At 36.9% G+C, this 13,743-nt stretch overlaps 1 protein-coding gene across 1 annotated transcript; it reads left to right on the plus strand.

Moving 5' to 3' along the window:
- Positions 1–536: 536 nt before the first annotated feature.
- Positions 537–12,838, plus strand: LOC116165078 (trypsin-1-like). The gene is made up of 7 exons (XM_031479358.1): positions 537–849; positions 7,072–7,183; positions 10,095–10,257; positions 10,307–10,512; positions 10,560–10,765; positions 10,817–10,874; positions 12,191–12,838. The coding sequence occupies exons 1-7, from the start codon at positions 778–780 to the stop codon at positions 12,310–12,312; spliced, it is 939 nt and encodes a 312-aa protein (XP_031335218.1). The 5' UTR covers positions 537–777; the 3' UTR covers positions 12,313–12,838.
- Positions 12,839–13,743: the final 905 nt, after the last annotated feature.

Genomic DNA, 13,743 nt, shown 5'->3' on the forward strand with positions numbered 1-13,743 from the left:
CGTATAACTTGGTGCCAAGTTTGTTCGTTCTTTTGCTGATGATAACGCTTTTGTGTAGAAATACGTTCGTTTGATTAAGGTTTTATGCGCGCCACCTGAACTATTATGGAACTATTTATTTCAGTTTTCACGACAACTCCTCTAGATACAGACAAAATTTTCAAAATTGTAAATTCTAACAAATCATCCAGTAGAACGGTAACTTTACGTTGACTACCAACGGCGGGAAGTTTCGTAAATTTGGCAGTGAATGCTAAACTTGTTTGATGAGTCGATAAATTGAAACTTTACCAAGAAGTCAGGAAAATTGTGCATATCGAAGAAAACCGGTACTAGGGTCAACTACAATCATGTTAATTAAAGAGGCATGAACATGAACAGGTTTGAATGTCAATGACCACCGAAAGAATATAATTCATTTACATTGTACTTTAAATCACCTTATCAAGCGTGCAATTTTTTACAAAATCTAATTTTAAAAACTATTTACAAAGTAATAACGCATAAAATAATCGATTAAAATGATGTTGTTTTGGTTTACCTATCTAAATTGGACAACATTAGAATTTTAAAGTTGCATATCGACGCCTTTTAACAATTAGGTACCTACGACTTTGAACCGTTTGACATTGTTGAGTTCATCCAGTTTCAATGCTGTGCTGACAGTTGTTTATAAGAAGCTCGTTGTGAAGCAGTTGGATTGGATAAAGTGAAAATTTGTATAAACTACCGTGTTGCTAAACGAAATTGTTTAGTTATTAGTGGGTAGTGCCGAAAATGGCACTATTACAACAAAAGAATTTTCTGTACCAGTGCGTGCTCTTCTTTTTGCTTATATGTCTCATTGAGGTAAGTGACTTTGTATAGTTTAATGCAAATCAGATGCATATTTTACAACGACGTGATCAGAATACCCGTTACTGATTAAACCTCTTTTTATCCACTCGGTGGAGAATTCTTTTGATGACACAAATCCGTTATACTTTCTAGGAAAAGTTGTGGCATCCGGATGAAGGGATTGTTGTCATTTGCGAAATTAGTATGGAAAACACTAAACATACCGACAAAATTTCCATTGCATTGCACCTTCTTAGTGTTGGTGTAATGTTTATACAAAGAATAAGGAACATGTGTATGTACTCCTTTATGTTCAGTTGACAGTTCGTGTGTTACAACTTTGTTAGCGGCCACTCTACGCCATAAATTAGTAGGTAGGTAGTAAAGGACAACGGATGGTACAGGTACAGTAGGTATTCAAAATATTTCATATAAAGGAATATTGAACAATTAAACAAATGATGTTTGAATGAAATGTAGAACATTGGAATTGCGGTAACAAATTTATTCCAATTTGAATTTCGAGGGGAACTGAATCAAAAGGCAGCTAGCAATTATACCTATTTGTGTCCTGGATTGTGTTATTCAGTTCTGCAGCCCTACTTCCATTTAATAGAGAGCGAGAGTAGATGCCGAAGAGAGTAAAAAATCAAAATTAATTTTATTTGTAAATAAACTTGTAACAAATATATAGACCGAGAGCATTGAATAACGAAATTTTTCACTCAACGCCGAGAGCTCGCGTGAAAAATACCTACCTCCTCATGAGGTAGAAAATGTTAACTATAATTATACGATTCTGCAATGTTAATGACATGTATAGACGCCCGTCTGCCATCCCTAAAGTGGACGTTCTAATGCGGGGCAGCGTTTGAAAATAGCGAAATAAACATATACTTACCTCGTTTTGGGTACAATGTTTGTTTTTTTGGAAATGAAGATCGGAAAATATGGAAAAATAAGGAATCGCCATAGCAGACGAGTTTGGCAAACGCCTTTTTCCAACAGACGCCTCCGAAATTCCCGAATTTTCCGCTAAAACCTCGTGATAAGGTACAGAGTCGATTTTTTGCTTAAAACTAACTGTATTTTAGCATGAATTCTATAAACGTTTTTAGTTTTGCGGAAGACGGATGGCCAATGTCGGCAGACGCTTTTAAAAACATTCGCTGCATCTTGCCTTGACGCGCAAGGCACCACGCGTTAGAACGAGATCGCGAATACTCATATCTCAATTGAGAATACCTTGTAAATATGTATACCAAGTGTTGAATGGTTTTTTCTAACAGGCCTATTATAGGTAAGTTATAATATTTTGTCGAAAAAATAATTTATGGACTAAATCTGACGAAATCTGAACACATCACCCACTGCACGTTGTTAAAAAAAGATAACTCGCATCTTAGAAATCTGTTCCATCATAACCAAAATAATATTAATCTCTTCAGCGCTGCTACAAACAAAGAAGGATTGTACAACTTATACACTGGTAAGTCAGCATCGGAAAGAACCACAAATTTTCTACTAAAGTTCGCTGCGAATGGAGAAAAACTGCGGAAAAAACTTATTGGCGAATGCTTGGAAACCCTATTGAGGTTAGAAGAAAAAATAAATAGACAAAAGGTTTCAACTTTTGCGTATGAAAATAAGAGCATGGTCAAAAATCAGACGGAACTGTAATAGAGGTCAAAATGGAAAGGGATTTGTTGGGAAGCATTCTAGTACTATCTATTAGTAGGGGAGCTAACACGAAATCCACTGAACGAGAATGATCAAAATTTTAACCGATGGTGTTCCATTTTGCCCTATCAGAGTATGCTAAAATCGATCGTCTGCCGCCTCAGGTCATACGACTTAAGGCGCTGCGGGTACTTCTTGTGCTACCAATTCTGAAAGGTTGTTTTTCGAGAAAATAAGTTATACACCAAATGAAAACGTTGATAATAGCTCTTAAAAAAATATTTAAAAAAATCGCGCACATTTGATAACTCCGTAAAAAAACAATTCTTAGTCGGTTTTTCACGAACTTTCTACGGATATAACTAGGTTACCGTTGGAAGAATGAAGCTGATTTTTTTTACAGACTAATGATAGGTACTACTAATGACTTAACGGTGTTTCGTTTTTAAATTTTTTCTCTAATTACAAGATTATCTTATTATCTTAACATTATAAGATATCTTATAATTGGAGAAAAAATTTAAAAAGAAACACTCTCATAGTCATTGGCTGTACCTATCATTAGTCTGTAGAAAAAATCAGCTTCATTCTTCCAACGGTAACCTAGTTATATCCGTAGAAAGTTCGTGAAAAACCGACTAAGAATTGTTTTTTTACGGAGTTATCAAATGTCCGCGATTTTTTTAAATATTTTTTTAAGAGCTATTATCAACGTTTTCATTTGGTGTATAACTTATTTTCTCGAAAAACAACCTTTCAGAATTGGTAGCACAAGAAGTACCCGCAGCGCCTTAAGGCTGGTCGTCCACTGGAAGCGAAAACAAGCGGCTTAGGGTACGTTCACTACGGAGCTGTGATACGAGATTGTAGCATAGATGATAGATGAAAGCGTCGAGTATAAGCGCTGATGGGGTGTGCACAACAACGCTGAAATACCCATCAGTCGGTTGCAAAATGTCATATAAAGAAGACGATTATTTCTGTTCGGTGGCCTCAAAATGGTACATTTTACGGAGACATAAGGTTATTTCTAGAGAATATCATGTATGTACATCCAATAAATGCAAAGCGTTCTACATTAGGTGAATATCACCACCTATATGCAGAGTTGCGCCAATATCCTGACCGTTTTTTTGAATATTTACGAATGTAAACACTTCTTTTATTAATATTTCACAATCCATAGTGAGGTTATGAGCACTTGACACGTATTTACGCGATTTCAGCGCGCAGAAGAATGGTACGATCCATTCCTTAAAATACAAGCGAGTATAACAGTGCGGATACTCGATTAACTCACACCTTCACTGTGCACGGGCTCATTTGATTATACCGTATTCATTCTACAAGCGCTTATAAAGCACAGCTATGATCTCAGCTATCATCTAGTATCACAGCGCCGTAGTGCACGTACCCGAGTTTACGCGATACGAGCGTCAACAAGCGGCTATAAGATAAGCGATCTTGTGCGACAGGGGTCGTCCATTGCAAGCTGTTTCACTGACAGTAGTAGCGACGCGCGACGTTGAATAGTCATTGTTGCTTTTTGCGATTAAATATTGAAATGGATGCAGAGTAGAAGACGGGTATTTTTAGAAACTCCTTACAGAAGGCGGAAAAAAGTTCAAAAAAGAAGATTGTATTGGGTAAACCCTATACTGGAAAAGAGGGCGTGTCTCGGCGAATTCAATCATCTCCATCGCGAATAAAAAAAGGACCCTCCGAAGTTTTTTTATTACTACCGAATGGGTCCGCAGACCTATTTATAAATCTTGAATTCTATAAAAACAATTATCAGGAAAGAGTCTAACTTCAGAGAAACTATATCACCTGAAGAACGCCTCAGTGTAGCACTACGGTAAGAAAAATTCATTTTCATTATATACTAGTATCATCATTAGGAATTTTATTATTGCAACGTAACAAAAGGGTGCTTTAGTATATCATCATGACGGTTTGAATCATCGGGCTGACTCTTTCCAGGATTATTCACATTTTGCAAAGTCAACAAAGATGGTGGTTGTTGGGGCAGGCTGTTCCGGCGGAACGATAGTGGAGTAGTGTCTAATGTCTCTTGCATGAGTAGGATGTTCCATCAGAATAAGGTCTAGTTCTCTGACCTGACATCCAAGACGAATGAGATGACGGGTAGGCGTCGTTAGATGGGGATGGATAGGAAACAGATGTATGCTGGATGGAACCATGACGTTCTTCTTCGCTATACTCTCAGAAAACAACTGCACTTTTTCTCTTTCTATTTCCAAGAATTCTTCATCAGGCCCCATTTCGACCGGTACAACAGGTGCAGTGTTCGAATATGTTTTATCAGCGTCCTTGCTCTTCCCCTGATTTGTTTTTGAGGCATCACCATGATTCATTGCATTGTTCACCTTCTTATCAGAAGATTTCTTCGTTTCAATTCCTTTTTTGGTACTTTCTTTTTCAGCAGATATTTTTTGCAGACAGATGCGTCAAGCGGCTACGAGCGTAAATCCCATTCTGCTCAGAAATGTAGCGCGCGCACGATTACGCTCATAGCCGCCCGCTCAAACTTGCTTTCAGTGGACGAGGTTACATTAAAATACAATATTAAGGATCTGCCGCGCGTAGTCGCGTGTTGACGCCCGTGTCGCGTAAGCTCGACGCCGCTTGTTTTCGCTTCCAGTGGACGACCAGCCTAAGTCGTATGACCTGAGGCGGCAGACGATCGATTTTAGCATACTCTGATAGGGCAAAATGGAACTCCATCGGTTAAAATTTTGATCATTCTCGTTCAGTGGATTTCGTGCTAGCTCCCCTACTATATGGAGAATAAGCTAAATATCATGAATAGGTATCTTATCTTTCCCACTAACGCCGTTGCCATAAATACCATATCGATGGCACTATGAATAAAGCGGAAAAAGCTAGTCTTCTGAAAGCTCTAAAAAAAAAGGGCAGGTAATATTGCACCCGAAAACCCTCACTGCACCGTGATCGATGGGTTTTTCTTACTACACTTATTGGGGGAAGCACCAACAACTTTAGGGAAATTGGCTCAGTATGTTTTAAGCACGACTTACAGGCACAAGGGAAGCAGAATAGATCTTGTTTTTGACAAATTCAAAGATGCTGAACGTGAAAAACGTGCTCAGATATGGGGCCGAACTTTCGATTTTGTTATTTTCGGGCCAGAACGAAAAGGGAAAAAAGGCTTGTTAAAAGCATTAAGGAATGACCACATATGGAAAGATGATTTCATCAAACATCATGTACGGGTATGTTTGGTTGGAAGTCGGCACTCTATTGAAAAATAATCTTACACACATCTTAATTTATAAGTTCGTGTTCGGATATAACAGAACAAATTTTAGGTGTAGATAATTTTTGTGTCAATTGTACGGTCGGAAAGATTTTACAAACTTAAAAATGAAGCTCGATTTGATATATTTTTATCATCGTATGAACCAAACAGTTCGAGAAACCCTTTGGACTTTCTTAAAAACTTTGATGGTTGTTTAATGCCTCCTTGTAGAGGTGTACTATGGTGTAAAATTAAGAGAGTCAATCAAATTTCTGGTATTTGACTGAATGCAACTGAAAGGTACCCTGCGTTTTACGATCGTACCAAACACGGATAGGTATTGGTTAAAGAAAAACTCAAAATTCAGTGGTTTCAAGGTCCGCAGACCGCAGACAAGTTATTTTTGATTTTTTATAAGGATATTTTTTTATATGTTGATATTTATATCGTTTGTAAGTTCGGGAGTTATCTTGTTAACAGATGGACGGACGGATTTTTTTTCCAACATTTTCGATTTTTTGCTTCTTGCGGCAGCTACCTCGATGGACGCCGTGTAATTTTTTCAACCCTAACCCCGAGCTAACCCCCCTTGCCGGCGTCGCGACCTCCTTTACTCGGTCTCACTAGCTGTTTACCCCGAAACCTTGTTTTCGCCTTATTTCAAACATATTTTCATTCACGTTCGCTATGAAGCGCCATATGTGTAAATTTTCCTATGTTGAGCAAAAATTCAAATTTGATAATAAAACTGTTAAAAACGGCTAAGTTACCATCTGTTACTGGACCATCCCGACACCGAAAAAGTATTTAGAACCATGCAGGAGTTCCACGAGGACGGAAAGTTTTGCCCTCCCGCTCGTAGTATTGCCACTACCAACAGTGAACTCCCCTTTATTTTAAAACCATTTTCGCCTTACTATGTTCATCCGACCCGAAGCAGACCATTTATCATGTAAGGGTATTCTTTTTCAATGACGCTGTATTGTAATGCGCTTGTCATCCGTTAGGTAATTTCTGTATCTTCATAAGTTCCAATCTGCTATTGTTTCGTTCTCATTCATCTCCCTGCATCAGATATACTTAGATTTGACCCATCGACGTATGTCGTAAAAAATGTTACTGTTTAAGTGTTTACCTACTGCGTCTCTAATTACAGCCGTACACATACTACAAGTTGCTGGAAAAGCAGTTCGCAACTTAGTCTGCTGTGCAAATTCTATTACCGGTCCAAATAACCTCAAACCATAACTCATAATGCTTGTTTGTTACAGGGTGAACCTCGACAAAGAGGATTGAAGGACACTTTTCTCGCTAAACTTGGGTTTGGGAATAGTAACTATCCCCCACCGAGGCATGATACGCCGGCATCCCCTTGTACTTGCTGTAAGTATTATCATAGAGTAAAGAATATACTCAATACTATTATACAATATTGTAAGGATAGGGGAGTTGGTATTTTAAACAAGGGAAGTAGTTAATTAAATGGGGACTAATAATTGGCTAGAACTAATTATTAAAATGCGACAAATCTACTGTAAACTTACCTTTTATTAGAAACGTCTCTCTCTAATCTACGCAAAAGCAATGGCATGGCAAGATTCGCTCTGACTGGTCGTCTTTCGCGCCCGGCTGGCGATTGGGGTTGAATCCGTCGTTGGAGACGACATCTCGAAGGGTCATACTTATTTAAGAAAGGATTACGCCGCGCAGACATATGTTACTTAGGATACACATCCCGCCTTGGTTCTCTGACCAGGACCCTCGGCCAATAGATCAGTAACGTCGATCTATATCTCTCATTGCCCTCCATGCGAACACATCTCCAAGTCAAGCTAACCCCCGAACTCTTTTTGTTAGCAATGAGACCTTTATTTTTCGTATTGGGTCGAAATAATATTTGTTTCATTACTAGCCTATGATGACTTTTTTTCACTACTAGCGTCTGATGACATGATTATTAACCTTTTTTCCACTTGTAAAGTAGGCTTTCTCGACATTTGTTCAAAGTGGTTAATAATGTCGACATTATTAACTAGTAGTCAATAATGAGAACTGTCACGCTGTCACTTTTAGAAAACACAACCCGAAATTTCGCTCAATAAACGTTTGGACAAGTTCTAATTGCCACCATCCGCCATTTCCAGAGAAATTACATACCTAAAATGATCACATTTTGTAAAAATTCGAACGAAATTACTCTTTGAAAATATCTCAATGACAGAACAAGATACGGCCTGTTTGACTTGTACTTCTACGTACTTGATTGACATGTTAAATTAAGAAACAAACAATTCTGTCCAACCGTTAACTCTCTTATCAATATAATATGTTAATTTAGAGGATTTCAAGTGCTAGTAGTGAAAAAAATAGTATATACCATGGTAGAGAAGTCTATTATTGCCTTCGCACCTTACACCCCTCGGCGCTGAGGCAATAACACTGTACTTCTCTACCTTGATATATAATGTACTATTATTAACCTTTTTTCATTTCTAAAGTTGAATTTCTTGGCAGCATTTGAAAGTGCTTCATAATGACATTATTATTCACTAGTAGGGAATAATGACAACACTTGACTACTTCACTTTTACTTCCACGTACTTGATTGACAGTAAAATTAATTAAAAAAATTCTGTCAAACCTTCTTAACAATTTCAAGTAATAGTAATGAAAAAAATAATATATATCCCACTGTAGAGAAGTCTATTATTACCTTCGCACCTTACATCGCAAGCGGCTCGAGATACTTGGTGCTCAGGTCATAATACTAAACTTCTCTACCTTGGTATACTATTATTTGATGTCAAACACTTTTCTAAAGCCACATTGCTATCAATTACTGCACTTTTCCTTAATTTATTCATTTGTTATTTAATTGCACCCCTTTTCTATTTGCTGATTTTTGGAGAGATAATGCATTGCATGCTCTCTGTTGAGAAACGTTTTTTTGTTGTACAAGATAGTGTTCTAGGCTTGTAATATCCACAGCGTCACTCTACTAATTATCTATTCCATCGCTGACTAATAAGGTTGACTAGATTTTTATGACGATATATGTTTCAACCCTAGACGATAAAAAATATAAATAATAATTAATTAATGTGAAGCAAATCGACGACTACCGCCCCTTTCAGTTTTGGACAAAAAAGTATCTATCCACGAATTAACGGCCAAGGGAACTTCCTATTATTCGTCGTCCTCAACTCTGACAAGCGTTTCTATAAAGTAAATCACCAAAATCCTTTGTTTCACTTCGTTTATCATTCATAATAAATATACAAATCTACTCAGGGAATAAACTCCCGTGGGTCCACCTCTTCAGAAATGTTACATTGACTTTAAGTACTTTTATTTAAAATCACAAGACGATCTAGTCCTATTTTTACACATTTTCAATGACCTGATCCATTGGACTTTCTGTCGCATAAAAAATCTACAACTTGTATTTGTACAAAAAACCTTCCAACCGTAAAAAATAATATAAACAAATAGGGAAATCTTACGATGGAATAATCAAACAAGTTATAAAAGTAATCGTAAACGATTTACAAAAAGGGCATTTATACTTGCATTCATTTCACATTTGTAAGATACGTCGTGCCCTTATACTCGTTGCGCGTGCTTTAAAGACTTGATTATACACTTGTATCTTAATATACTATATTTGATTTGGCATCCATTTTACTTTTATTCGAGGTACCTACATACAAAATTTCATTTGAATACTTATCTTAACAAATAGGAAAATTGGATTGCGCAAATACAAAAGTTATCATGCACTTGCACCCGGACAGACAGACGAAGACAGACAGACGGGCAGACAGCGATTCAACATAATAAACGATCTCGAGGATCGTCAATAAACGGCAAAAGTGTAAAATTATGGTACATTAAAAAAATAGATTTTTTGCCACTTTTTTCTTAAACGGCACAGAAAAAATTCCTTTCTTGGTGCCAGCCTCGACACCATAATGAACCAAATAGCAAATTGCACTTAGGTTTTGCTATTTCTTGTCTATATGAGTACACATATTATATTGCCTGGTAAAAGCTTCTTACCTATAAGTTGCTTTTCGAAATATACATGCAAAAGGAGAAACGCAGTGTGCAATCGAAATAAATCCAATACCTGGTTTTTCGTTGAAGATGGTAATAAAATATGCTAATAATATTTGTTTACGGTTCAAATGGGCAAACAGCAAGGTCGTATGATTCATGCAATAGTGATTTTAATTTAGGCAGTACCTACATCGCCAAACAGGATTTTTTGTTAAATTAGACGATTTATTTACAGCTTGTGGTGTCAGGAACGATGCTACCAGAATCGTTGGTGGTCAAACAACTGCACAAAATGAATTTCCATGGATGTGTAGGTTGTCATATTTCAATAGGTTTTATTGCGGTGGAATGTTAATTAACGACCGCTACGTCTTGACCGCAGCTCACTGTGTTAAGGGGTATTGAACGATCATCTCCAATATTTACTTACATTGATGGTGTTTTCAGATTTATGTGGTTTATGATTAAGGTCACGTTTGGAGAACACGATCGATGTGATGATAAAAAACGACCGGAGTCGAGATACGTAATTCGTGCAATCACAGGAGCGTTTAGCTTTTTGCATTTTGACAACGACATTGCACTACTTAGATTGAACGACAGGGTACCGATAACAGATGCTATTAGTCCAGTGTGCCTTCCCAAGGATACAGGTATGTCTGTTAGGAAGACAAAGGATATCTTTGGTAGCCAATTTTAGATGATTTGTATGTGGGAAGAAAAGGAATTGCGGCCGGTTGGGGTACACTTCAAGAAGAGGGTAAACCGTCATGTCTTCTGCAAGAGGTTGAAGTGCCCATTATTAGTAATGAAGAATGTAGAGCGACTAATTACTCCGAAAAGATGATATCTGATAATATGATGTGTGCCGGATATCCAGCAACTGGAGGAAAAGATTCCTGCCAAGTATACATATTTTACACAGTCATTTGCTCTACTTACTGGTTTAACTTTTAGGGCGACAGTGGCGGTCCCTTTATAATAGAAAGGCCGGATAAGCGATATTCATTAATTGGTAAGTGTAAATAGATCATATACCATACAGCGAATTTTTCTACAATGCATATGTCGTAGTCTTTTAGTAAAATCCGTCCGTTTTCAGGAAAAGCCTATAGTCATTTAGTGAAACGCGGACAATTTGACGTGTGGGGTAGTTTCCCTTTCTCTTCTAGATCGATAAGAGATATAATTTATCGATCTCGAAGGGGAATGAAACCTAATCGCTTAGCCCTAGAAAGTACTGTGTGCCACTAATAAACTAGGGGTATGTACAGTGCGTAAATTTTATTTCCGAACATACAAATCTCCTAGGTTCAATTCTTAAATATAGCAAAGGCACAGATTAACCACAGTAATCTGTGCCAAAGGGTACGGGTACTCTTAGAAATCAATGCATTGATATGCCTGATAGTTATGCAACCCACCTTACATTCAAATGAGACCGTAGTGTAAGAAAAGAAACTTTGGCGTTATTTTAGGTACGTTATTTATTAATCAGTGTTTCTCAACAGGGGCCATATGGCCCCCTATGACGTATTTCTTGGGTGCCACGAACGAAAAGCAGAATATTAGTAGGCCACGGAAACCTTTCAGTGGGCCACGAAAATTCGCTTCTACAATATCTTACTGAAATATTTAAATTAAATTAACTTACCAAAAATGGTCAGTACAAAAATTATACCACACTAACCCCTTATCATTGTTTGTGTTATCTCAGTGTACGTACCTTTCCTAGAAAGCAATAAATCCTAATCACAACTTTAAATTTAAATGTTTATAAATGGCAAACGCACAATGCAATTGATAAACGCGATACCGGAAAATGTTTGTTATTTTTGTGTGTAAAGATTAGTTTTTCTCTAACTTTCAGACGCATTTTTTAAAAAAATTCAGCGTCAAAACAAAATGAGCTTGAAAATGGTTTCTTGATAAGTACAAAATAACTCAAATTAGTTTTGATCTAATTCTAAAGTGGTTACAATAGTGAAATGCCACATTTAATGGCCTATATTCTATACATTTTTGTGGAGTCTGCGAAAGACGTAAATGAGTCTAAAAACGCGTATAAAGCTACTAAAAGTTCAAAAAATTTCCCGGGGTCCATACCCCCCAGACTTCTTCGGTCTAACACGGCGAGAGGGGGGAGGGCACAGAGATAAATAACATACAGGTAGGCCCCCAGTGAAAAAAGGTTGAGAAACACTTCACATTCGACTTAGTATTATCTGTCTTTAAAGATAACAAAGTAATTAAAAGTAGCATCAACGCATTAACCAACTTTTGCTAAAGTCTGCATTCAAAATAACATACTACACTTCAAATTTTTTGTAGGTGTGGTGTCGTGGGGTAATGGATGTGCTCGACCAGGTTATCCAGGTGTATACACTCGAGTGACGAGATATTTAGATTGGATTTTGCATAACGCCGCGGATGGTTGTTTCTGTGAGGATTGATTGTTTGGTTTACATTTTACTCTGCTTTGATGTATCTCATAGTCACTGAATGGAAATGTGTTTTACTGATAGTAACTATACTAGTATATAATCGTATGTCTTCTGTTAAGCGTATTTATTGATGTTTACCTTTAAACTTATATTAGTCATTTAATTTCTTTAATTGTGGACTTGTAATATTTATGTGACTATAATAATTGGATCAAGATATTCTGAAAGCACTGTTTCAACTGGTTGGTAATTCTATGGTTTCAACCATTTCTTCGTCAAGAAAAGAAGGACAACTAATAGATGTTTCATCAACTACGTCACTAAAAAATGGATTTCAAGTTTCTGTACTATACTTTAAACCAATTCTGGTTTCTTTGTAAAACAGGATCTAAATCTAAATAAACCTTAACTAAAAAAAAGAACGGACACACAGGGTACGGTCTATACCAAAACGGCCGAAGACTTGGTTTTTGGCCACTATTAGTCACAATAGTCACCTTTGGTCTTTTATCGCCATTATAATCATAACATACAACATTGACTTTTAATTACAACCAACAAAGTACTTTGAATAACAAAGTGAATAAAATATAAGTGAAAATAGTGAATACAAAATTAAAATTCTAAAAACAGATCCTGCTCTGTAGATTATTTTTTCTATTTTCATAAACAAGGTTACGCGCATTCGGAATCCCCCAAGAGTAGGTATTCGAAGATGCGCTCACCCGGCATTAGAGCGTAAGTATGACAAAATCAGGTATAGACCCACCGCAATTTTTTTAGGCTCACGTGCATGTCTGAAGCCGTTTATTGAACATTATTAGTGAAGTAATGTTCTATTGAAATGCGTCTGCCCTTGTAAATTATTAAAAATAATATTGCATTGTTTTTGGTTGTAGGTCCAAGGTTTGCGGCCCAAAACCATATTTTTTGTTGTACAGCAAATTGATTGCTCTTGGCAAATATCTTATACAACTATAAATTGATAAAGCGCATTTTTTTTTACCGAAATAGCTTTTGTTTTGACAGCACCAATGGATATATTTCTTGCAGACGTCTCAATCGCCCTTTGTGTGTACCCTCTTCCGACAATCCGTTCTTGAGGTATAAGGGAATATACCCAATCACGATAAGAGGAGGAGGGCTATGGTTGGTAGAAATTAATTCCTTTCGTCGAGACCTTTCATTAGAGTACCATGAAGGATAAAACTAGAACAGTAATTCATAAAAAACATAGGCATTGCGTTTGAAAAACAAAAGTGGCACCATTTTCCGATTAAACCGGAAATGATATCAGAAGTTTCAATATGTGCTGATCGTATAGAACGTAATGTCACATAAATCTCGCCAAATGAAAAAGATATTGAGGTGACCCTCTTATCTCGAATGCACTTTTTAGGTACGCATCGACCTCGTATAATAAAGTTGCGGAAATCGGTG

This window comes from Photinus pyralis, unplaced genomic scaffold (assembly GCF_008802855.1).
Source record: "Photinus pyralis isolate 1611_PpyrPB1 unplaced genomic scaffold, Ppyr1.3 Ppyr1.4_LG2, whole genome shotgun sequence".
Lineage (NCBI taxonomy): Eukaryota > Metazoa > Arthropoda > Insecta > Coleoptera > Lampyridae > Photinus > Photinus pyralis.